This window comes from Salvelinus alpinus, chromosome 15, assembly GCF_045679555.1.
Source record: "Salvelinus alpinus chromosome 15, SLU_Salpinus.1, whole genome shotgun sequence".
Classification (NCBI taxonomy): Eukaryota; Metazoa; Chordata; class Actinopteri; order Salmoniformes; family Salmonidae; genus Salvelinus; species Salvelinus alpinus.
In genome coordinates, this window is record NC_092100.1 from 37,989,809 (window position 1) to 38,016,993 (window position 27,185).

At 42.3% G+C, this 27,185-nt stretch overlaps 1 protein-coding gene across 2 annotated transcripts in view; it reads right to left on the reverse strand.

Annotated features, from left to right (window-relative positions):
• Positions 1–1,176: 1,176 nt before the first annotated feature.
• Positions 1,177–27,185, reverse strand: part of LOC139540020 (spondin-1-like) — a 128,884-nt gene continuing 102,875 nt past the window's right edge. The window contains exons 7-16 of one of the 2 annotated variants that reach the window (XM_071343509.1): positions 24,634–24,698; positions 23,104–23,305; positions 18,774–18,914; positions 17,771–17,846; positions 16,997–17,179; positions 15,297–15,464; positions 9,646–9,813; positions 8,582–8,743; positions 7,466–7,750; positions 1,177–2,570 (exon numbers count right to left, since the gene is read on the reverse strand). In XM_071343509.1, the coding sequence (XP_071199610.1) occupies positions 2,401–2,570; positions 7,466–7,750; positions 8,582–8,743; positions 9,646–9,813; positions 15,297–15,464; positions 16,997–17,179; positions 17,771–17,846; positions 18,774–18,914; positions 23,104–23,305; positions 24,634–24,698 (1,620 nt within the window). In that variant the 3' untranslated portion in view covers positions 1,177–2,400. Of the gene's footprint in view, positions 2,571–7,465; positions 7,751–8,581; positions 8,744–9,645; positions 9,814–15,296; positions 15,468–16,996; positions 17,180–17,770; positions 17,847–18,773; positions 18,915–23,103; positions 23,306–24,633; positions 24,699–27,185 lie in introns of both variants that reach the window. The other variant, XM_071343508.1, reaches the window with a different exon arrangement.

Sequence of the window (27,185 nt, forward strand, 5' to 3'; positions counted from 1 at the left end):
TACACCTGTTGTTTACGACGCATGTGACAAATGAAATTAGATTTTTGGTGCTCGGCCATTCATCTCGGCGGATGCCCCCCCCACCCCCACCATAGATATTTAATATCTGTGTCAGCAAGTGTCTCTCCCACAATTCATAGTAAATCTTTCATGAGTGTACAATGTAGGCCTCTGTATTTGTTACCATGGCTACAGTGGCTGGCTTTAACACTACCCAGTCAATCAACTCAGTGGCCATTACAGCTAAGACCAATTTATAAAGACACATTGTATGCTTACCTTATTGAAAAACAAGTGTGTTCTTCCCCCTTTTGAAACTCAACAAAGGAATGCAACTGTTCATTTCTCTCTATGGTTTGACATCGAAGGGAAATGAAAAATAAACCTTTTGTGACGAAGAAAGTCAAATGAGAGATTGTTTTTTAAAGTCCATCTGCTATTGGTTCTCTTAAATCTATCACAGCCCTGGTTAAACCTGTGGTTGAGCAGTAACTGAGGCACATGGCTGATTTGACAGTGGCAGAAGAACATTTATAAATAAACAGGGCTCTTTCTCTCCCTGTTGGTTGATCTTATACAGTGCAGCTGGGAGGTAGCTCATCTCTCGAACCCTGGAGCTGGGAGGTAGCTCATCTCTCGAACCCTGGAGCTGGGAGGTAGCTCATCTCTCAAACCCTGGAGCTGGGAGGCAGCTCATCTCTCGAACCCTGGAGCTGGGTACTCAGCTCATCTCTCGAACCCTGGAGCTGGGTACTCAGCTCATCTCTCGAACCCTGGAGCTGGGAGGTAGCTCATCTCTCGAACCCTGGAGCTGGGAGGTAGCTCATCTCTCGAACCCTGGAGCTGGGAGGTAGCTCATCTCTCGAACCCTGGAGCTGGGAGGTAGCTCATCTCTCGAACCCTGGAGCTGGGTACTCACTGTCAAAGTCAATGACTATCTCATTGAGAGCAATATGAAACAATGGCTTTTACAATAACATACAAGCGCTGTATGATTGAGCTAGGTCATTTCAGACAAGTGGCTAAGCTGCAAGGTCCTTCTTCCTCTCTCAATTTCCTTTTCACGGTCTCCACCTAGTGGGTTCATATTGTGCCTACAGTCAAGGCAGACATTGAAAGTACAGTACATATGCTCTGTCGAGAGAAAGTGTGACATGAGCAAAAAGACATTCAGAATTATTTCTCACATGTACTTTTATTGTAAAGGTGAATTATTCCAAAATATGGTGTGATGTGGTATAGAGGCAAAAAAAGAAAGAGAGAGGACAGAAAAAATAAGAGAGTGAGAACATCTAAATATGAGTTTGGCAAGTCTTGGCTGACATTTTTATCAAAATACACAACAAAAAGAACACAATATCTAATGATGCGCACAATCGCTGCCCTCTCAATGAGGCATCTCTATGTTTAAGCCTCTACATGTTTTACAATGGAATAAAAAGTCACAACAGATTCTTGTCTTGAAAAGAATAATCTATTTGAGGCATACAAAAACCTGGAATGATTGTTCACCTGTGCTTTGTTTTGGAATATAATTGTCAAATTAACAAACTAACCACAGGATACAATATTTTTTATAAATGACTTGGTTGGTATTTTCATTTAATAACGTTTCATTACAATCAACACTTATTTTCGAAAAAAAGTCTTACTGTGTATACAGAGGTACTTTGTACAAACTGTATGGAGTATTGTGGTTCAACCAACGGGGTTATTATGCCCAAATCAACAGGGCAGTGATGTTTGGAGACCTGCCTTAATGATACAGGAATGCTGGAGTGACCCGGATAAAAACATTTGGGTCAGGAAAAAAAATGCCAAAAGCTAATTCCTTGTGATGCCCTAGGCTAGAAGCCTGGACTAATGCAGCTCTTTCTAAGATTTGCAACTGCCCTTTTAAACATGGTGATCATCATAATCTGGCCACAGTTTGAAGTCTAGGGCCACAACCAGTGAAGTGAAGTCTTCTGACTGAGAAACGTTAGACATGCAAGAGTGTCATCACTGCTAGCTAGTGAAGCCAATACAACGGTAGTATAAAGACAAAAATAACATTGTAAAAAAACGTGTTGTATTGTGTGTGGTTTTGAAGTTGTGGTGTACTGTATAGTGTTGGTTACATAGTAATACATAGGCCTGCTGAGTGATGAGGCTACTAGAAGACTAATGACTGACGCTGGTCTCGTCCTCAGCCCAGTGATCCACTAAATGCTTACAGTAATGGCGTCTCTGGAGAATCTCTTATCTCCATCCAATACACAGGTGGACTGTCTCCACCACACTGACTGCCAACCTTGGCTAAATCAACACTGACTGAGTCTGCTTCTCCTTCCTCCCCACAACCCTAACAGAGTGCATCGTATAATATCACAGAGAAACACAGATAAATAGCAGCGCCCCCTAGCAGGGATGGACTTTACAGGCGCGGATCTCCTTCCTGTCCTTGCAGCTGGTGACCTGTGCCGGTGTGTTCTTGGCTCTCTTCTTCACCGCCATGAAGCGCTCCTGGATCCCCCCGCCGCAGTGTTTGGTACAGTCTGTCCAACTGGACCAGGGCCTCATCTTGCAACCTGTGGGAACAAGTCAATGACATAAGAGGGGAGGGTTTCAGATTACTTTCTTTAGTTTGCCAAATCCATCCCGTTTAGTAATATCCTAATTGAATATGACATATCAGTTAAAGATGCACTACGCAGAAATCATTCCGCCATTTCCTGGTTGCTAAAATTCGAATAGTTCGCCTAATTTCAGTTTGTGAAAAACAAGCAAATATAGTACACAGCAGGGTTTCCAAAAGTCGGTCCAAAATGGAAAGTAATGTTGCAGATAAAGTCTGAAGACCTGCATCACTATACTGAGAGTGTTGACGTTTCAAAAAAATGTGGGTGCTTTAGTTCATATTTTATCCAAGCCCTGGCACTGCAGAACGAGCATGAGGAAGGGTATCGCTGGTTGGGGTAAGTTGCTCCAAACCAAGTGAAATCGAAAAAAAAAGTGTCTGAACTCTTCTATAACATGCAATTTACATCCACAATACAGATTTGATTCAAATAAAGTGAACTTCAACGTGAGTGATCACAAGTGAGACCTATCAAATGTGCAATGTTCAAGCCTCCATTGCATGACCAATCATCATCATCATCATTCGTAACTGATTGATCTGTCATAAATTGACAGTGTAAGAACAAGGAGTCCCTGTCCAGCCTCCATTTCCCATTATTACTGATTATGCATGGTAAGTGGTGGGGGGGTAATGCTGCCTAGCAACCCTAGAGGATATACCACGGCGGGGGGATTTGTCACTGTCTACAGCTCATTAGCCCCAGGTTAAAGAGGCCTGCCCCTGTCTCTGTTGGGAGGCAGCAGTCCAAAGCCCACCCTGACTATTTGGCCTCTACCTGCTTGGATCATCAGGACGGCCATCTGTGAGCTGGACCAGTCACTGTAACACCCTGACAGGGCTGATCAGCATTGAGTGTAGCCGCTCTAACAGCCATCGCTCTGCGCCCGGCTGGCAAGGCAGAGAGGGGGTGAGGAGGGGGCAGAGTTGATTCTCATGCCTTGGGCAGGGCGATTTGAGAGTGGGCTGCATGGGCCCCTTGACTGAGAAATGTCTATTTACATTCAGAGGTACAACCGATACCTCAGCGGGACTCATGGAGAATTAATGATGAGTGACTGTGAAATCATCGTCAATGACTTGCCCTATAAATGTTTTGCCCTTTATATTTGGGATATAAAGGATACATCAAGATGGTGTATAAATCATGAATTAAGCATGGCTTGACAATGACATTAATCAAAATGTGGAACATGGCTGAAACAGTTAATGACAATGATAGAGGTGATGAAGATGGTCTTGATGAAGATGATGAAGGCAGTGATGAAGATTATAATAAAGGTATATACAGTGGCTTGCGAAAGTATTCACCCACCATGGCATTTTTCCGGGATCGACTTGACAACAGCCAGTGAAAGTGCAGGGCGCCAAATTCAAACAGAAATCTCATAATTAAAATTCCTCAAACATACAAGTATTTTACACCATTTTAAAGATAAACTTGTTGTTAATCCCACCACAGTGTCAGATTTCAAAAAGGCTTTACGACAAAAGCACACCATCTGATTATGTTAGGTATGAGCCAAGTCACAGAAAAAGACAGCCATTTTTCCAGCTAAAGAGAGCATTAACAAAAAGCAGAAATAGAGATAAAATGAATCACTAACCTTCGATAATCTTCATCAGATGACACTCATAGGACTTCATGTTACACAATACATGTATTTTTTGTTCGGTAAAGTTCATATTTATATCCAAAAATCTGAGTTGCACGCAGCTAACTCTCACGGGGGCGCCCTGGAGTGAGCTTGTGGCACTCTGCCAGACCCCTGACTCAATCAGCTCTTATTCCCTCATCCTTCACAGTAGAAGCATCAAACAAAGTTCTAAAGACTGTTGACATCTAGTGGAAGCCTCCGGAAGTGCAATATGACCCCATAGACACTGTATATTGGATAGGCAAACCTACAAACCTTAGATTTCTCACTTCCTGGTTGGATTTCTTCTCAGGTTTTTGCCTGCCATATGAGTTCTGTTATACTCACATACACAATTCAAACAGTTTTAGAAACTTCAGAGTGTTTTCTATCCAAATCTACTAATAATATGCATATCTTAGCTTCTGGGCCTGAGTAGCAGGCAGTTTACTTTGGGCACCTTATTCATCCAAGCTACTCAATACTGCCCCCAGCCATAAGAAGTTAAACCACTCGAGTGTTGCTTTAGCAGTATGCTTAGGGTCATTGTCTTGCTGGAAGGTGAACCTCAGTCCCTGTCTCAAATCTCTGGAAGACTGAAACAGGTTTCCCTCAAGAATTTCCCTGTATTTAGCGCCATCCATCATTTCTTCAATTCTGACCTGTTTCCTAGTCCCTGCCGATGAAAAACATCCCCACAGCATGATGCTGCCACCACCATGCTTCACTGTGGGGATGGTGCTCTGAGAGGTGTTGGGTTTGCGCCAGACATAGCGTTTTCCTTGATGGCCAAAAAGCTACATTTTAGTTTCATCTGACCAGAGTACCTTTAAGCAATGTTTCTTTTCTGGCCACTCTTCCGTAAAGCCCAGCTCTGTGGAGTGTACGGCTTAAAGTGGTCCTATGGACAGATACTCCAATCTCCGCTGTGGAGCTTTGCAGCTCCTTCAGGGTTATCTTTGCTCTCTTTGTTGCCTCTCTGATTAATGCCCTCCTTGCCTGGTCCGTGAGTTTTGGTGGATGGCCCTCTCTTGGCAGGTTTGTTGTGGTGCCTTTCCAATTTTTTTAAATAATGGATTCAATGGTGCTCCGTTGGATGTTCAAAGTTTCTGATATTTTTTACAAGCCAACCCTGATCTGTACTTCTCCACAACTTTGTTCCTGACCTGTTTGGAGAGCTCCTTGCTCTTCATGGTGCCGCTTGCTTGGTGGTGCCCCTTGCTTAGTGGTGTTGCAGACTCTGGGGCCTTTCAGAACATGTGTATACAGTGGGGAGAACAAGTATTTGATACACTGCCGATTTTGCAGGTTTTCCTACTTACAAAGCATGTAGAGGTCTGTCATTTTTATCATAGGTACACTTCAACTGTGAGAGACGGAATCTAAAACAAAAATCCAGAAAATCACATTGTATGATTTTTAAGTAATTAATTTGCATTTTATTGCATGACATAAGTATTTGATCACCTACCAACCAGTAAGAATTCCGGCTCTCACAGACCTGTTAGTTTTTCTTTAAGAAGCCCTCCTGTTCTCCACTCATTACCTGTATTAACTGCAACTGTTTGAACTCGTTACCTGTATAAAAGACACCTGTCCACACACTCAATCAAACAGACTCCAACCTCTCCACAATGGCCAAGACCAGAGAGCTGTGTAAGGACATCAGGGATAAATTGTAGACCTGTACAAGGCTGGGATGGGCTACAGGACAATAGCCAAGCAGCTTGGTGAGAAGGCAACAACTGTTGGCACAATTATTAGAAAATGGAAGAAGTTCAAGATGACGGTCAATCACCCTCGGTCTGGGGCTCCATGCAAGATCTCACCTCGTGGGGCATCAATGATCATGAGGAATGTGAGGGATCAGCCCAGAACTACACGGCAGGACCTGGTCAATGACCTGAAGAGAGCTGGGACCACAGTCTCAAAGAAAACCATTAGTAACACACTACGCCGTCATGGATTAAAATCCTGCAGCGCACGCAAGGTCCCCCTGCTCAAGCCAGCGCATGTCCAGGCCCGTCTGAAGTTTGCCAATGACCATCTGGATGATCCAGAGGAGGAATGGGAGAAGGTCATGTGGTCTGATGAGACAAAAATAGAGCTTTTTGCTCTAAACTCCACTCGCCGTGTTTGGAGGAATAGAAGGATGAGTACAACCCCAAGAACACCATCCCAACCGTGAAGCATGGAGGTGGAAACATCATTCTTCGGGGATGCTTTTCTGCAAAGGGGACAGGACGACTGCACCGTATTGAGGGGAGGATGGATGGGGCCATGTATCGCGAGATCTTGACCAGCAACCTCCTTCCCTCAGTAAGAGCATTGAAGATGGGTCGTGGCTGGGTCTTCCAGCATGACAACGACCCGAAACACACAGCCAGGGCAACTAAGGAGTGGCTCCGTAAGAAGCATCTCAAGGTCCTGGAGTGGCCTAGCCAGTCTCCAGACCTGAACCCAATAGAAAATCTTTGGAGGGAGCCGAAAGTCCGTATTGCCCAGCGACAGCCCCGAAACCTGAAGGATCTGGAGAAGGTCTGTATGGAGGAGTGGGCCAAAATCCCTGCTGCAGTGTGTGCAAACCTGGTCAAGAACTACAGGAAACGTATGATCTCTGTAATTGCAAACTAAGGTTTCTGTACCAAATATTCAGTTCTGCTTTTCTGATGTATCAAATACTTATGTCATGCAATAAAATGCAAATTAATTACTTAAAAATCATACAATGTGATTTTCTGGATTTTTGTTTTAGATTCCGTCTCTCACAGTTGAAGTGTACCTATGATAAAAATTACAGACCTCTACATGCTTTGTAAGTAGGAAAACCTGCAAAATTGTCAGTGTATCAAATACTTGTTCTCCCCACTGTATATACTGAGATCATGTGACAGATCATGTGACACTTAGATTGCGCACAGGTGGACTTTATTTAACTAATTATGTGACTTCTGAAGGTAATTGGTTGCACCAGATCTTATTTAGGAGCTTCATAGCAAAGCGGGTGAATACAAATGCACACACCACTTAATTTTTTTGAATTTTTTGAAACAAGTAACTTTTTCATGTCCATTACATGAAATCCAAATAAAAATCAATTTAAATTACAGGTTGTAATGCAACAAAATAGGAAAAACGCCAAGGGGGTGAATACTTTTGCAAGGCACTGTATACAGTATATGTCATAAAGGTGACAATGATGACTGACCTGGCTGTTCCTCCACTGCTGCATCTCGTTCTTGCTGTTTGCCCCTTCTCTTCTCTTTCCCGCCGCCCACCTCTCCCCCCCGCCGTCTCTTCCTCTCCTCACTGGCCCTGGAGCCCCTTTTGCACTTCCTGATCTTACACTTCTTCCTCTGGACCGTCTCGGGGCAAGGCTCCCCTCCAAACTGGGGCTCCAGCTTCACCATGCGCGTCCTGATGGTGTGGCCTTTACCGCAGGACTTATTACACTCAGACCACTCCGTCCACTCTGATACCATGCAGTCCGTAGCTGGGGAGAGATAGGAAAGGGTTTGGGGGGGTATTGAAAGGTTGAGTGAAAAGTTACATGCTAAAGTCTCTATTCATGCTCATTGGACAACTACTTACTTACCTGACAATGATGAAAACTCCTTAATTTAAGCGACATAAACTTAGCTGTGTGTTATTATTGCAAGTCAACCCTTGCTGAAAGACACTGAGGGCTTATAATGTCCAGTAGGGGACTGGTATGGTTTTCATTTCAACCAGAGGAACACAAAGAAATGTTTATTGATAAGAACTAAATTGTCATCTTTTCATATGTTATATCAGTCTGCCTGAAAACTAGAAAACTATTTCTTCTTTCAATAATTCTTTCCATAATCCATTTTCACATTTGACTGCATCATTCATGGAATAATACGATTGTGTATTTTTGCGGAACATTTGTTATTACTTTGCAGGGAACAATTGTGTATTTGTTGCAGAACATTTCGTTTTTTACTTTGCAAGGAATCCGATTAGAATATAAATCATGGAGCTCCGCTTTAAATGTCAAAGTACAAGGAGACGGAAGATGTCAAATCCTCCATGACGGAAATCTGCCTGGTGTCTGATTTCCACTATGTCTGTCTCGCAACACCATTTTTAACAACACACAGGCTATTGTTATGCAAAACCAACCATAGGAGTCAGCTATACAACACAGAAAGATCTGGGACCAGGCTATGACAGTGCTAAAAAAAAACATGAATGTAAAATATTACGCACAAAGTTGGCCACTAGTTTCTAGTGGTCACACTGTGTTTTGGCGTTGATGGTAGTGGTAAACAGCATGGCAACATCTGATGGTGATACTTACGACACTCGGGCTGCATACACTGCTCCACCTGTTCCAGCTCCTCAGTACACTCCCCCAAGTCTGGAGACTTGAGCATGCGCTGGCGTGTACGCACTCCCTTCCCGCATGTCACACTGCAGTCGCTCCAGTCGGACCACGGAGACAGCATACACGGAATAGAGTCTGCAGGGATAGATAGACCAAGCATGGGACTGTCAGTCTGCACATAATAATGTCCCCTGCTCTTCAGATCAACTGCTGTTCGGTAGTTTCAACATACAACATTCATTTACGCTACCTTCAACTGCTGTTTTTCATACCTGGGACTTAAAATGATCTTAGTGGGTGAATATACAGAGTGTACAAAACATTAAGCACACCTTCCTAATATTGAGTCTCCCTTCCCGCTTTTGCCCTCAGAACAGCCTCAATTCTTCAGGGAATGGACTCTACAAGCGTTCCACAGGGATGCGGGCCCATTTGGACGCCAATGCCAATATCCTTTGGGTGGTGGACCATTCTTAATACACACAGGGAAACCTTTGAGCATGAAAAACCCAGCAGCGTTGCAGTTCTTGACACAAACTGGTGCGCCTGGCAGCTACTACCATAGCCCGCTTAAAGGCACTTCAATATTTTGTCTTGCCCATTCACCCTCTGAATGGCACACATACACAATCTCTCTATATTGTCTCAAGGCTTAAAAATATTTTTTTAACCGGTCTCCACCTCTTCATCTACACTGATTGAAGTGGTTTTAACAAGTAACATCAATAAGGGATCATACTGTACTGTAGCTTTCACCTGGATTCACCTGGTCAGTGTATGACATGGAAAGAGCAGGTGTCCTTAACATTTTGTACACTGAGTGTATTCTCATGTATTCTCTCCTCTGAGATATTCTGTCAATTTTAGTGTGTACCTAGCCTGTTGGATCTAGATACATAAAAACTACAGATGCCCCTTGGCAGATGGCTGAACAAGGCTGCCTGTCACAGTGCTTTAAGATGTAGTGTCTCTGGCCTGCAGCCCGGGACCTGGGGGATGAGGCAGGTGTTGAGTGGGTGTGGAGGGGCGTTACTCACGGCACTCGGGCATCATGCATTTCTCCACCTCTGCCACCTCCACTTTGCACATGGAACCATCCGAGGGGGGCATCTTCACCATGCGCTCACGTCGCTTCATGCCCAGCCCACAGGTGGTGCTGCAGGGATCCCACTCACCCCACTCCGTCACCACACAGCTACTGGGGGCTAATGGAAGGGACAGGGACAGATAAACGCTCATACAATGGGATGGTTCTTTGTCATGGCAGCTTGCGATTACTGTTATTAACATTACTTGAGAAACTTGGTTTCATTAACACACTGACTGAATAAGCCTGTTGGCATATAGCAGCTGGTCAAAGGAAGTATACCTCAAAAGAACAGAAAGGCCCGAACACTGAATATGCTCACAATTACCACATTTATTGACAATGTTTCGATTCAAACTGATCTTTATCAGGTCAAACGGAGTGAGTGCTCACATCCCAAAAATATTGACACATTTCACCTCACATGACCATTATGCACATGGCTATACAAAGGGCACTAACCATTCATCACAGAGGTGCATATGGTGATAAAGGATCAGGTTCATACAAATAGGGCCGAGTTTAAACCTAGGCAACAGTAAAAAAGATCATGTTGGAAACTGTTAGAATGCCGGCCCACATGACCATTATGTGAATAACACCCACATGACCATTATGTGTATAACACCCACATGACCATTATGCGCAGGTATATCTTACGCATAGTTCGAAGATTTTCAACATAGGATTTGTGGTTGTTTTCATGTCCTGTTCTAGATTACTTTGACTATACATCATCACGCCATCATATTATAGACTAAACATCATATCGTAGTCTTTAAAGCTACAATCCTACGTTGAAACAAAAACAAATGAACACCCCGCCTCTGTTTTGGTAAAAAGCTGAGGGTGGGCCTGGAGAAATGTAACCACTCTCAAGTTGATAGACAGACCAAATGATGCAAGGACTGACCATCCATTATATAAAAATTATAGCTTTAAGCATGTTTTTAGGCTATTCAGTGTTTGTTTACAGTTACATTGTTTACAAACATTGGAGTAAAACTAGCTTCTGTTTTGGGTTCTGATGGGGTATGACAGTTGAGCTAAACTCATGAGACAAATAAGCAGGGTTGGGGAGTAATGGATTACATGTAATCCATTACATGTAAGGGATTACAAAAACAGTAACTGTAATCTCTTACAACAAAAATATTGTAATCAGATTACAGATACTTTGAGAAACTAGATGATTACTTTGAGGATTACTTTTAAATTCAGAAAGGATGTTTGCGGAAAAAAATACTTTGACACTTCTGTTCTCAATGACATTCAAATCAGCATTGAAAAAAGGTGCAAGTTCAAGTTTGTTCCACCTGAGCGAGTCTGACCACAGGTCAGAGACCACTATGTTGACACACCAAATGTGTTTGATGGATTGCGGGAAAAGAGCAGGAATAGGCTTTTGTAGGCTACAGTCCAATCTATGTCTTCCAATGGTGCGACTGCTGTCGACATCCAAAGAGTATCCAACTTGAATAAACGCTTGGAGGTAAGGATGACAGCAGTGGTGTAGTCTACGGCGATACGGATATAACTTATTATTGATATATACCAGTGGCGGTCAGTGCCATTTATGATGAGGGAGGAAATTTTATTTTCATGAGCATGGCCTTATTTCTATTACAGCATGTTGGATGTTTGTCATTCATATTCCATTCACCCAGCTCAATGTAACATCAATAGGTTTAGGCTACTACATGATACTCAAGTTTTCCCTATACCCATCATGAGGTTGCTACAAATTAGCCTATGAATGAAAGTTTACAATGTAGGAGCACACAGGTCGAGAGAGAAATTTGAGATGACAGACAGTGACACTTTCAATACCGCCTTGCACAGTCTTGCCTGCATCTAGTTTATCTAGGGTATAATCAGTAGTCCAACAGTTACAAAAGAGAGTTTCTATTGGACAAATTCAGGTATTTTTATCCCTGCTTTGTTTGCTTTCGCTTAAGAAAAGTTTTTCAACAGAATCGGCGGAATGAATACACCCTTGATCATAGCAGCCACGCTGTATTCATTCTAGAATCTATGCACTCTCACCTTTTCCCTTCGTTTGTGGACTTCAATGAACAACACATCAGCTGTATGTGACCAGGACAAAAAACCTTTCCAAGCCAAACCATGTCATAATCACTGCACACAGCCTACATCGTTGTTCCCATATTAGCTAAATTAACATCCTAGTCAACATAGCTAATAGAACTAATGCGTTAGTAAACCAGCTAAAATCAGTAATGTTACAGTGTATAGTCAGTAAGCAGTTACACCGGCGGGCCCCTTTTGGCAATTATTTAATAAAACCAAAAGCTTACCTTGACTTGGAAGAGTTTCAGTGTTGTGTTGGATAGTCATAGCCAGCTAGCTAACATAGCATCCCTCTGTTTGAGCCAGGCATTTGAGTAACTAAAATAGCCAGCTACATTTGCTAGCTAAAGAAATGACACTCTTTCTTTTGCATTCTCTGTCATTTATGAAGAAATTAATTTGTTGAAAACTATTCAACTATTGTCTTTCTCCTTCGAGTCAACTACTCGCCACATTCACCACATTTTATGCACTGCAGTGCTAGCTAGCTGTAGCTTATGCTTTCATTCTCTGATCCTTTGATTGGATGGGCAACAGTTCATTCTGCAAGAGCTCTGAGGTTGGAGGACGTCCTCTAGAAGTTGTCATAATTACTGTGTAAGTCTATGGAAGGGGGTGAGAACCAAGAGCCTCCTAGGTTTTGTATTGAAGTCAGTGCACCAAGAGGAGGACGGAAGCTAACTGTCCTCCAGCTACACCATGGTGCTATCTCTACAGAGTGCTGTTGAGGGTAGACCTTCATTGCAAATCAGCGTGTTTTAATTAATTATTTGGTGACATGAATATATTTAGTCTAGTTTTTGAATGTTTTACCATTTTTTATTTTAAGAAATTCACTGAGGAGGATGGTCCTCCCCTTCCTCCTCTGAGGAGCCTCCACTGATATCTACATAGCGCATTGATGTGAATCACACTGCTGCTCTCTCATTTAGCTACAACTGATTGCCCACCTCAACAACAGCCCCTTCACATTACACTCCATGCAGTTTTGCTTCAGAGCGAAACACTCCACAGAAACGGCCAACTGCTTTCTTCAGGAAAATGTGAAGTCCAAGATGGACAAAGGGGGCATTGTTGGGGCTGTGTTTCTGGACCAAAGGAAGGCCTTTGATACTGTTAACCATGAGATTATCATCACAAAATTGTCCAAGTTCAACTTTTCCCCCGATGCCTTGAGATGGATGAAAACATACCTTGAAGAGCAATGAGCTGTCGCCCACTCTTAGCTATGATGTTGGCGTGCCTCTAGGGTCAATACTGGGGCCCCTCCTGTTCAGCCTGTACATTAATGATCTGCCTTCTGTCTGTACTGGGTCTGAAGTTCAAATGTATGCAGATGATACAGTGATATATGTGCATGCAAAGAACAAACAACAAGCTGCACAAGAACTCACTACTGTAATGGTCCAGGTTACAAAGTGGCTCAGTGACTCGTGTTTGCATCTCAATGTGAAAAAAACAGTTTGCATGTTCTTCACAAAGAGGGCAACAGATGCTACTGAGCCAGATGTCTATGTGTCAGGGGAGAAGCTCCAGGTGGTATCTGATTTTAAGTACCTTGGCATCATACTTGATTCCAACCTCTCTTTTAAAAAGCATGTGAAAAAGGTAATTCAGATAACCAAATTCAACCTAGCTAATTTCCGATTTATACGAAATTGTTTGACTACAGAGGTAGCAAAACTGTACTTCAAATCTTAACATACTGCTTGACTAGTTGGGCCCAAGCTTGCTGTACAACATTAAAACCTATTCAATCTGTCTATAAACAGGCTCTCAAAGTGAGTGATAGGAAGCCCAATAGCCATCATCACTGTTACATCCTCAGAAAGCATGAGCTCCTGAGTTGGGAAAATCTTGTGCAATACAACGACGCATGTCTTGTATTCAAGATCCTAAATGGCCTGGCACCCCATCCACTCAGTATTTTTGTTAAACAGAAAACCCAAACATATGGCAGCAGATCCACAAGGTCTGCCATGAGAGGTGACTGTATAGTTCCCTTAAGGAAAAGCACCTTTAGTAAATCCGCTTTCTCTGTGAGAGCTTCCCATGTCTGGAATACACTGCCATCAGACACACATAACTGCACCACATATCACACTTTCACAAAATGCATGAAGACATGGCTAAAGGTCAAATCAGATTTGTGAACATAATCCCGAGCTGTGTATTGCCGCTTTCCATGTTGTCTGTAGCTTGTGAGGTGTGGAAACACTTTGTTGCTTTTATGAATTTTGTCTTGCTGCTTTTTGTTCTATGTTGCTCTGTCTGTATGCTACGTCTTGTTTCTCCTATCTTGCTCTGTATGCTATGTCTTGCTTGTTCTATGTTGCTCTGTGTGTGCTCACTGCTCAATGATTGTCTATATTGTAATTGTTTTTAATAACCTGCCCAGGGACAGCGGTTGAAAATTAGCCGGCTGGCTAAAACCGGCACTTTTACTGAAACGTTGATTAATGTGCACTGTCCCTGTAAAAATAAAATAAACTCAATAAAAAAAAATGTAACCAGTGGACAGCCGGTGAAAAATGCGCTCTTGCAACAGCTGCATAGTGTGGATCCCAGCATATGGAATAAAAATGGGGCTTTATTGCTCAATCTAATTCATGCTGATAAAACAAAAGAATCCATAAGCCTAATGGACACATGCTCAAACTCGCACACTTTTGATAGACTTAAAAGGGGCAATCTGTAGTTGCTACATACATTTTTGCTTATAAATTATATATATTAATGTAAGGATATAATTTATTCTTATTATTGTATGTAGTAGAAAGCGGTGGGTTACAAGAAGTCTACATAACCAACAAATAAAGTAAAATGAACATCCATATATGGCCAGCTATGTAAACTTTAACATAGATTTATCCCGCAATAGATGTCGTTCAATTGGTAACATACATGTTTCTTCTTCTAATGCCTCTTAAGAGGGAAGTAATCTAAAAGTAACTGAATGTAATCAGATTACGATACTGAGTTTGGGTAATCCAAAAGTTACGTTACTGATTACAATTTTGGACAGGTAACTAGTAACTGATTACATTTAGAAAGTAACCTACCCAATCCTGGAAATAAGTTATATTCTTACAAAATCAATGTGTATACAGTATATCATGAATTATAAGTACAAAAATGGGAAAGGGAAAGGGGGATACCTGGTCAGTTGTACAACTGAATGCATTCAACTGAAATGTGTCTTCCACATTTAACCCAACCCCTCTGAATCAGAGAGGTGCAAGGGGCTGCCTTAATCGACATCCACGTCTTCGGCGCCCCGGGGAACAGTGGGTTAACTGCCTTGCTCAGGGGAAGAACGACAGATTTTTACCTTGTCAGCTCGGGGATTCGATCCAGTAACCTTTCGGTTACTGGCCCAACGCTCTAACCACTAAATGATGTAGCAACTAAGGATTCTAGCTTTAACACAGAAGACCTGAACCCACAATATGATCCTAATGTCACAAAGACTCAGAGCAACAAGTACCCCCATGTTTCAGTGAGACTCACAGCAGTCATCGTTGACCACACACTTCTCCGTCTCCTCAGTGTTCAGAGAGCAGATGGATCCATCCTCCGGGAACTGTTTGATGTAGCGCTCCCGAGACCTCATCCCCATCCCACAGGACACACTGCACGGAGACCAGTTGATCCACTCTGACATCATACAGGTAGACGCTTCTGGGAATGACGAGGCAAAGACAAAGCCTGGTTAAACCACACTGGAGGCTGTGGTCACCATTGTGTAATGGTGAGTGCAGGGTTCAGTCTGGTTTAACCAGGCTAGAGAAAACGAGCAGGGTAATTAACATGCCATACATGCAACAGCTCTGTCCATTCATTTCATTAATACTAGCTGACACCTCTGAATTACACCTGCACCTTCTTGTGGTAACAAGTAACACACCCGAAAATAATTGATTTAGTCCTACCTAATCTTACTCTGCTCTCTCCAGTTATCTGGGAACAGAGCATGTAAATAGATTTTTTTTCATAGAGGATGGATAAACTTTGGGGAACTTTCCATGGATTTCTCTTTCGTCTGGTCCATCTGCCTGCCTGCGGATTGGAAGCAGCTGTGAGTGTAGCTTAATAAAGCAGAACTAAGTGGATCATTAATAAGAGCTGTAAATAAATGTGGCCCTGATGAGGCCCCCAGGGGCCACGTCCAGCTTCAGGAATATCAATCAACCACGGACGTTAACGGAGCGATACAAGAAAGGAAAGGAGTGACGTGCAGGAAGAAAAGCATACGCTGCCAGTCCTATTAATCGATAGTGTGTGTTGGAGGGAAACAATAGCCTTGAACAATTCAAACACACTTATCAAGCCCTGACAAAGCTGAGATTTGGGGCACGAGTAGAGATAAAGGGAGGAATGACAAACACCTCTGCATGACTGATCATGTGCCTTTTGGCATAGTGGACTAAACTGACAACTTTGATAAGAATTGGACAAAGGACCAGTTAGTTCCTGAGAAACAAAGTTGATGTCAATCTGACTGAATAGAACAGCTTTCAGATCTGTCTTGTGTACTGGAAGAAGAAGCTTTTGTGGAATATCATATTCTTGTCTTTGGATCTTTACCTGGTTGTGGGACTTGATGAAACTCCAAAGTCCCATCTTTACATGTTGTATTTGAATGCAAACAACAAAACTGTATTAATTGTGCATCATACGTAGCATGTAAACCGGGAAAGGGAAAACAATGGCAACAATGTATTTTCTCGTGCTTGGCTAGTAAATTGGAGGAGCGTGACACCATTTCAACCCTAATCCCTGTTCTCATACATGGATATGCTGACTGTCTTTAGTCAATATGACATGTACACGATTACACAGGGGTCACCAGCTCAGCCTGCAGAGCAGCAGACAAACCTTTAGCCAACAACCTCTTCTTTATGACCTGCTTTCTTTTAAACAATAACATATAATTCACTGTCTTTTCCCAATTTTTGGAAGCTATTTTACAGCCATTGGAGATGGAACAACATGTTCTGAGAAAGACAAAACTGTTGGATTTCAATTCTCACAAAAATTCAGACGTTTCACGTTTCACCCAATTTATCAGGCAGGCAAACAACTGTATTCATGTCTAAGCTGAGGCGTCTTTGTCAGCTGACTCATACCAGTGATTGAACGGTGCTATTGAAGTGCATGCATTAGCGCTAAAGGAGAAACAGGCCTATGACACTGTCCTTAGTCCTCACCCTCCTCGCTGCAGCCAGGCCCCATGCAGGGCTTGAAGTCCTGGGTGTGAGGGCAGGGAACACCGAGGTCCAGCTGGGCCTTCAGCATCCTCTGTCTCATCCTCCGGCCCTTGTCACAGCTGGCTGAGCTGCAGGCTGACCACGGAGACCAGTTGGAGTAGATGCACGTCTCTGGAGTGTCATCTGGAGGAAGAAATACTCTCAGACAATGCATTGACAAGTCATCTTGGTCAGCTTGGGTGACAATAACTGCATTGGTTAAATGTCACTATCTTGTCATATTCTAATGAGATCATGTAAATGGGGGTATTCAAACTCAATTTTCTTGCTTATAACCCTATATTTTCACTGCTTTAGAATGTGCTGGTGCTGTATAGGTATGGACTAATGTGCCTAACTGCCTAAAAAAGTCAATGCAAGTTCATACAGTTCAGGTCTTGCTCTAACCACAGTGTATAGTTACTGTACAGTACCCACAGTACGTGTATTGTAATGTACTAGAGACCTTCCTGTTAAGGAAACAGACAGTGTTGCCCTCAACAGAAAGAGGTTAGAGAGAACCCGGTTCAAAGGTAGAATTGGACGTTAATTGCAGAGTGTGGCTAGAAACAAAAACTCCACAGGTTCATTTCTCCTGCTTGCTGTGTTGATGGTGTTCAGCAGACAGACATCTGGAAGTTTAAACATGGATTCAGGCAAAGCAAGTCCAGCAGCTAGAGTGTGTGGCTTTTAAATTGAACATCCCAAATTGGTTGAGATAAAGTGCTTCCACACCTTCCTCCTTCTCCTCCTGGCCAATATCTGCCACGATATCGTCCACAGTGTCCGGGACAATATTGCACTGCTCTCCCTGTGGACAAGAAACATGATTCAACATCACAAACACTGATAAGATTCTCAATTTACCATTTAATATCACATTCTCATCGGAGACAAGGGTAAACACCCGAATATGTGTAATTTATTTTCTTGGCAATCTTCTGTAAAATGGAGGTTCGGTCAATATGACATCTGGTTGTCAGTTTAAAAGATAGATAGACTTTTTTTATGAATTCTTTGCTTCAATTGTCAGGAGATAAACACTGTCATTTTTCTATGTGTTTTCCAAAGACTTGCTATGATCACTATGGCAATATACGCTGAGTGTACAAAACATTAGGAACACCTTCTTAATATTGAGTTGCACCTCCTTTTGCTCTGAGAACAGCCTCAAGTCGTTGGGGCACGGGCTGTACAAGGTGTCGAAAGCGTTTCACAGGGATGCTGGCCCGTATTGACTCCAACGTTTCCCACAGTTGTGTCAAGTTGGCTGGATGTCCTTTGGGTGGTGGACCATTCTTGATACACACGGGAAACTGTTGAGCGTGAAACAGCGTTCTTGACACACTCAAACCGGTGCTCCTGGCACCTACGACCACACCCCGTTCAAAGGCACTTAAATCTTTTGTCTTGCCCATTCACCCTTTGAATGGCACACATACACACATCATGTCTCAATTGTCTAGAGGCTTAAAAATCCTTCTTTAACCGGTCTCCTCCCCTTCAACTACACTGATTGAAGTGGATTTAACAAGTTACATCAATAAGGGATCATAGCTTACACCTGGATTCACCTGGTCAGTCTACAGCCCATTCAAAGAGCTATGTATCCAAAGCAACATTACATGTATAGTGACTGTGAGGAGAGTTATATTGCATGGACATTCACATCTCTTCAGAGAGAGGGAGCAGACACAGACAAAGATAGTGGAATGAATGAGCCAGGTGCTGAAGGTACCTTTCTGGCTATCCTTTCCACCACCACCCGGGCCAAGGCTGTGATAGGGCCTCCCTCAGTGTCGTAGAAGGGACTCTGGGGGTGGTCCAGGCTGGTCAGGGGCCGGATCCTCTCCTGGGGTATCGTAGGCTTGTTGGGAGACTGGAATGGTACGAGACAGGGTGGACTATGAGTGACACAATATGGACATTGGGCTAGGAGTAAGTGTAAGACAGGGTAATATGGGTCCACGGAAGTGGAGTTATTAGAATTACTGTTAGCACTGTTGTACTAGGAGTTAGTATAGGTGCAGAGTTGGTATTAAAGGCCCAGTGCAGTCAAAAATATGATTTCCTGTGTTAAACTGTGTAAATATGTGTGTATATACAGTGGGAGAAAAAGTATTTGATACACTGCCGATTTTGCAGGTTTTCCTACTTACAAAGCATGTAGAGGTCTGTAATTTTTTTATCATAGGTACACTTCAACTGTGAGAAACAGAATCTAAAACAAAAATCCAGAAAATCACATTGTATGATTTTTAACTAATTAATTTGCATTTTATTGCAAGACATAAGTATTTGATACATCAGAAAAGCAGAACTTAATATTTGGTACAGAAACCTTTGTTTGCAATTACAGAGATCATACGTTTCCTGTAGTTCTTGACCAGGTTTGCACACACTGCAGCAGGGATTTTGGCCCACTCCTCCATACAGACCTTCTCCAGATCCTTCAGGTTTCGGGGCTGTCGCTGGGCAATACGGACTTTCAGCTCCCTCCAAAGATTTTCTATTGGGTTCAGGTCTGGAGACTGGCTAGGCCACTCCAGGACCTTGAGATGCTTCTTACGGAGCCACTCCTTAGTTGCCCTGGCTGTGTGTTTTGGGTCGTTGTCATGCTGGAAGACCCATCTTCAATGCTCTTACTGAGGGAAGGAGGTTGTTGGCCAAGATCTCGCGATACATGGCCCCATCCATCCTCCCCTCAATACGGTGCAGTCGTCCTGTCCCCTTTGCAGAAAAGCATCCCCAAAGAATGATGTTTCCACCTCCATGCTTCACGGTTGGGATGGTGTTCTTGGGGTTGTACTCATCCTTCTTCTTCCTCCAAACACAGCGAGTGGATTTTAGACCAAAAAGCTCTATTTTTGTCTCATCAGACCACATGACCTTCTCCCATTCCTCCTCTGGATCATCCAGATGGTCATTGGCAAACTTCAGACGGGCCTGGACATGCGCTGGCTTGAGCCGGGGGACCTTGCATGCGCTGCAGGATTTTAATCCATGACGGCGTAGTGTGTTACTAATGGTTTTCTTTGAGACTGTGGTCCCAGCTCTCTTCAGGTCATTGACCAGATCCTGCCGTGTAGTTCTGGGCTGATCCCTCACCTTCCTCATGATCATTGATGTCCCATGAGGTGAGATCTTGCATGGAGCCCCAGACCGAGGGTGATTGACCGTCATCTTGAACTTCTTCCATTTTCTAATAATTGCGCCAACAGTTGTTGCCTTCTCACCAAGCTGCTTGCCTATTGTCCTGTAGCCCATCCCAGCCTTGTGCAGGTCTACAATTTTATCCCTAATGTCCTTACACAGCTCTCTGGTCTTGGCCATTGTGGAGAGGTTGGAGTCTGTTTGAGTGTGTGGACAGGTGTCTTTTATACAGGTAACGAGTTCAAACAGGTGCAGTTAATACAGTTAATGAGTGAAGAACAGGAGAGCTTCTTAAAGAAAAAATAACAGGTCTGTGAGAGCAGGAATTCTTACTGGTTAGTAGGTGATCAAATACTTATGTCATGCAATACAATGCAAATGAATTACTTAAATCATACAATGTGATTTTCTGGATTTTTGTTTTAGATTCTGTCTCTCACAGTTGAAGTGTACCTATGATAAACATTACAGACCTCTACATGCTTTGTAAGTAGGAAAACCTGCAAAATATATATATATATATATATCCATCCACACTAATAATACTGTAAAATTGTGAAAACTGATCATGCCCTTTTAGTGCAAGAGTGGGTTGAAAAGACTTGAAAAGAGTTCTGCCTGTTTTGGTTTGATGGAGTTTTGGTCTTCCATGGTGACATCACCTAGCAGTAATTTAGTTAAGAACAATAAGAAAGTGAGTTTCAAACCTCTCTGCCAATAACAGCACATTTTCAGTTTTCCACTCCCCACGTGGACCTCTCCCAGACAGTCAAACTCTTGCTTGAGAAATTGTCTTTTCCTAAGAAGCTATTTTTGTTTATTTTTTACCATTTTAAGGTACTTCATTGTTACCCAGAAATGATTTGATATTGAGATTGAAAAAAATGTCTTTATTGGACTTTTAAGTGTAACATGTGCACAGGGCTGGCAGTAACTGTAACACGGGGTATAGTGTCTTAAATAAGACATGTCAGTCTTAAAACGCCTGAAATATCTCTTTTGTATACAAGTTGAGCACACCTAAGATGTAAATGCGGAATCAATAGTAAACTTTGCAATAAAAGCACAACATGTGGTACAGAGGTACAGTATGTACCCTGAAAATAAATAGATATGGATCCACCACAGATTTGGCCTCTGGGGGGCGTGGCAGCCCCGATAATTCAAAATATCTCAAAAATGTAAATACATATTTAGGTTCCAGTCAATGTCTCTACACCAAGTCGAGAGTCTCATCTTTTAGATGAAATTTGAACTAGAGCAAAAAGTCTGATGTCACCGGCACCCATATCGCCTAAATCGGCCTTATTTGTGGCCATACCGGTATGTCAGATTAGCTCAATCGTCACATTATCAACCTCTGAGTATCACAGAAACACTTTGAATAACAGACAAATGTTCATAACAAGTGGCTATGGATGAGATGTATCAAAATATATTTTCAAAACACTTAAAAAACGGTGTATTTTGAATAATGGGGAATTAAAAGAATTTACTACAAAAGGTTAATAAAATCAAAAAGGGTTACTGTTTGACAGAAAGTGTATTTTTTCATCACATCCCAAAATGACCCCTGTTGTTGCTTTTAGGGGTTGAAATACTGTGTGTTGTTGCTTTTAGGGGTTGAAATACTGTGTGTTGTTGCTTTTAGGGGTTGAAATACTGTATGTTGTTGCTTTTAGGGGTTGAAATACTGTATGTTGTTGCTTTTAGGGGTTGAAATACTGTATGTTGTTGCTTTTAGCGGTTGAAATACTGTATGTTGTTGCTTTTAGGGGTTGAAATACTGTATGTTGTTGCTTTTAGGGGTTGAAATACTGTATGTTGTTGCTTTTAGGGGTTGAATTACTGTATGTTGGTGCTTTTAGGGTGAAGATGAATGCACTAACTGTAAGTCGCTCTGGATAAGAGTGTCTGCTAAATGACTAAAATGTAATGTAATATGTAGTATGGGCACAGGGAAGGGAGCTAGTGAAACAGTATGGGCACAGGGCTGAGAGCGAGCACCTCGTCATGTTCAGCTGCCATCTGTTAGGGGCTTCTGTGTTTGATCTTAATATGCATAATTGATCAGCTGTGTAATATTCCTTTTATGAGTGATTTATGACATTGTTTCCTGCTTGGTGCTTTGTGAATCACCTTTCATGCTGCGGTTCCATAACAGTAACTTCAGTTGAAGAGAAGAAAACAAAAGCAATTGAGTCCCTTTCTACTTTAACTCCAGGGAATATAGTTTTAGTTCATTTTTGGCTGATATATTAATTGGTGCTGCAGCCAACATATGGAGCCAAAAACGAAATAACTAAATCACATCTGGGGTATATGAATGCATGATTCATCTGCTTTCTTTGCATAGAAAGTATAAAGGCTATTTACAGAGTGTGTATGATTATGCTGTGTGTGTGTGGGTATGCATTGGATATACTGTATCTTCAGTGTCTTTTCTGGCCTATAGATGGCAGTGTCTTTCCTTTTCTTTTCCCAGTATCTTTTCAAGCCAGCAGAAAATTAACTATAAATTCCAGCGCAGGATTTGTTGGGTACATATTTACAGGGTAGCGACACAAGACTAGTCAGTGAGGCAGCCTCTTGGGTAAATATGTCCGCCTCAATAAAACGACAACACAGTGGATGTGCTGTTTTATGTTTGCAGTGTGTTTTTCGCTGAATCTGTTTATGCTTTTTTCAGCCGAGGTTTGATGATTTGTATATTCATAAGTTATAAACAAGAAATAAAAAAGCAACGCTCCTGCACTATTAATGAAAGTAGATCAACAGCTTTCGTTCCAGATTTATGGCAAAATACAGACGCCTGGTTATGGAAATTAGAATGGCAGAAATATTTTTACTAGATAACTGAAACCAGAGCCATTTACTACATATTGACCCCCATGTCTGGGGCCCCAGGGCCTCACCTCGTAGGTGACCCCGTTGTCGGTGCCTGCGTCCCAAGGGATGAGGTCTTGGTCCAGCCTCTGGACCCAGCCACACTCCTTGGTGCAGAGGTCCTCTGCAGACAGCCCCACGTTCCAGTCAGGGCTGGGCCCCAGCATGCTCAGAAAGGACATGAGGTGACGCGTACGGTCCACTGAGAACTCAGCCGAGGGAGCTGCCCGCCTGAATAGACAAACAGATACAGACATGCATCGTATGCTCCTCAATGTGCAGATTGATCTGATTGATCAACACACAATGACATAATGTTAAAGACTGGTGAAGCCAGCTTGGTTTTCATTTTAATGCATCACATACCACACCAATTATCTGCTTTAAGTGTTGAAATGAGCTACATACTGTCCAAACAAAAACGTATAACACATTTCGTTCATAACAGCTCAACATATTAATAAATAATGACTTGTTTCTATTTAGAACTTAGAGAGAATAATGTTGTATCACTAGAACACATAAAATAAGTGTGAATGAAATAGATGTTACGTCGGAAATGTTTAGGCTGGTGAATGTGCGTGGAGGCAAATAGACAGTTTCTATCCCAAATGGCCCCCTATTCCCTATATAGTGGACTACTTTTAACCAGAGCCCTATAGGCCCTGGTGAAAAGGAGTGCACTATATAGGGAACTGGGTGCTTTTTGGGACTCTATTTATGTGTTAATTTCCACAACACAAATACTAAGAGGAGAATAACAGCCAGTAACATCTGAATAGTTACTGACATGTGAAGAGATACTTATATAATATTTCTCCTTGTCATGTTAATTAGGTGATAAACAACAAAACTCTGTACATTTCTGTAATATAACACGACGTGGGAGTGTAGTACTGCTCAGTTAGATACAACTGATCTAATTCAAGCAGTTCCTGTGAGATGAATAAACAAGTATCGAAACAACAACCTATACTTCGCTGTGCCTTATTTAGAGAACTTATTCCACAAGCACATCAATCTCTTTAAACAATCTCCTTCCCGTTCAGACATCTATGTTGTTCTGATCCCCCTTTACATAAAACACATGTATATGACTTCTCCAAACAGCCTCTTCTAAAGAGAGAAAATTGCCCGGATTAATTGGTTGGCTAATGTTAAAATAGGTAAATGTAACGTCTTAAAATATTGGAACTGGAGGCAGTCAATAACACTAATCACAGAAACACCCAGAGGAAACACATCTCTCATCAAAACAGGAGTCTTCCTTTTGCAAACAAAATACCTCATGAAAAATGTACACAATCATTAATGAATTTAAAGAAAACACCCGCAGGCCAGGCAGGTAGCTATTGAATTAATGCTGGGTGATTATCTCCTCAGCCTGTTTTCTGATTAAGTTAAAAAAATTATGAGAAATTCTGTTTTCATCTAAATTCTCAATTAATGATTATCAAATGATAATCTCTACAAGTAATTTCACCGTTTTTTAGACAGACAATTAACATTTTCAAACCTGTGAAAAGTGAGGGTACTCTTGTACATCACAGTGTACTCACACATTCAGGGGCTGCCATGCTGGCCACTGCGCCTTGGTTTTGATCACAGTCAGAACTTCATCACCCTGTGGATGACAAACACAGAGAGAGAAAGATACATTAGTTTGGTCAAATTAGAGAAAACTGCATGGATAACACAAAGATACCCAACAGGGTTAATTCCTCTCTTTCGTATGAAATCTAAAACACTTTCCAAAGTTGAGAGCTGTGAAAGTGGGCATCTTGGGACCAGATGTGTCTGTTATTTTATAATGGCTGTTTTTTCCACAAGAGGATCCCTCTTGTGAATCACACACAATAGCTCAGCTAAGCTGGCCGGTCTGGGGGAGCAGGGTGTTAACATAGCAGCATTGTCACCTGCTGCTGAAAAATTAAAAAGTCCAGTAGCAAACAGACCCTTTTGATGTATAACTAAGCAGGGGTTGTTGCTGCTCTGTGAGACAGTGTGGTGTCTGAAATCAAACAAAGGAAAAACAGGGTGGTAGAGATCTGTGGTGTTGCCTACTATTGTGCTTTCACACACACACTCCTTCTCTTTGTGGATTTCTATAGAAAACAAGTCATTTTGAGAAAAGAGATATTGACATGGCTACAGGGTCTCCTTGTAGCTTTTTTGTTGTTGAGAATATCAACAGTAGCCAGCATATTGCTTTAACGTTCACTATTGAAGGTTTACTTTTGTAAATCACTTTCCCGAAAAGAAATAAGCTCAACGAGCAGATTGATGGGAACACCACAGGCTACCGTTTGTCACACACCCTACACAGATTTGTAAGCTTCAATCTTGTTCTAAAAAGTAAATGAGCCAATCCAGTTCAACAGTGATTGAACCGAACGGTAGCCGAGCGAGGGCTTCGGAGCTAGCAGACGTGTGGCATGGCAGCGGCTGGCGGATCGATACTGAGTTTCCTGAAGTCCCACACAGAGATGGAATTCATGTCGGAGGACCGGGCGAGGAAGATGACTGATGGCGAGAAGAAGTGAGACAGAAAAAAGGGTGCGAGGTGCAAACCCAAACCGGCTGTGAAATACAAGCACAAATATCATACCCCTAAGACATACTAACCTCTCACCATTACAGGGAAGGTTATTTTTAGCATTTTTCGGGGGGTATGATATTTGTGACTTTGTGACTTTCTTACTCATCATTACTCACGATTCATTCAAGGTTATCTGTAATCATGGGAGCATCCACATTAATGTAGACGTTTTAGAAACATATTCTATTAATATTTAGAATAAAAGTGACTCTAAAATGACACAATACATTATTTACCATTAATTTCTATTGGGCACAAAGTAATCTGAAACACAACCAAAACAAGCAGCAAATGCATCCAACAAGTTTGTAGAGTTATACGCTTGATGTAATCATTATGTGCTAGGAATAAGGGACCAAATAATAAACTTTTCACTACTTTAAAGTGAATTTGTCCCAATACTTTTGGTCCCCTAAAATGGGGGGACCATGAACAAAAAGTGCTGTAATTTCTAAACGGTCCATGCGATATCAATGAAAATACTCTCAAATAAAGCTGACAGTCTGCACTTTAACCTCATCATCATTGTATCATTTCAAATCCAAATTGCTGTTATACAGAGCCAAAACAACAAAAAAGGAGTCCGTGTCCCAATACTTTGAGCTGACTGTATTTGGCAGCCATTAAATAAATATTTGTTTTCAGATTATCCTTCCGGCCTCCCACTGGCTTTTCCCCCCCCCGTAATAACACTCTCTCTCCTTCAACATATACACATTACCACTTCAATTACATACAAGACTGTAGGGAAGACTAAAACACAACCAGGTCTATTTATCAAATCTGTTTGGATTTAACTACGGTCGATTTCATGAACAACGTTTCCGTAAGTATTCAGACCCTTTACTCAGAACTTTGTTGAAGCACCTTTGGCAGCGATTACAGCCTCGAGTCTTCTTGGGTATGACGCTACAAGCTTGGCACACCTGTATTTGGGGAGTTTCTCCCGAGCTTCTTTGCAGATCCTCTCAAGCTCTATCAGGTTGGATGGGGAGCGTTGCTGCACAGCTATTTTCAGGTATCTCCAGAGATGTTCTATTGGGTTCAAGTCTGGGCTCTGGCTGGGCCACTCAAGGACATTCAGAGACATGTCCCGAAGCCACTCCTGCGTTGTCTTGACTGTGTGCTTAGGGTCGTTGTCCTGTTGGACTAAGGTCCAGTCTGATGTCCTGAGTGCTCTGGAGCAGGTTTTCATCAAGGATCTCTCTGTATTTTGCTCTGTTCAACTTTGCCTTGATCCTGACTAGTTTCCCAGTCCCTGCCTCTGAAAAACATCCCCGCACCATGATGCTGCCACCACCATGCTTCACCATAGGGACGGTGCCAGGTTTCCTCCAGACGTGACGCTTGGCATTCAGGACAAAGAGTTCAATCTTGGTTTCATGAGACCAGAGAATCTGGTTTCTCACGGTCTGAGAGTCTTTAGGTGCCTTTTGGCAAACTCCAAGCAGGCTGTTATGTGCCTTTTACTGAGGAGTGGCTTCCGTCTGTCCACTCTACCATAAAGGCCTG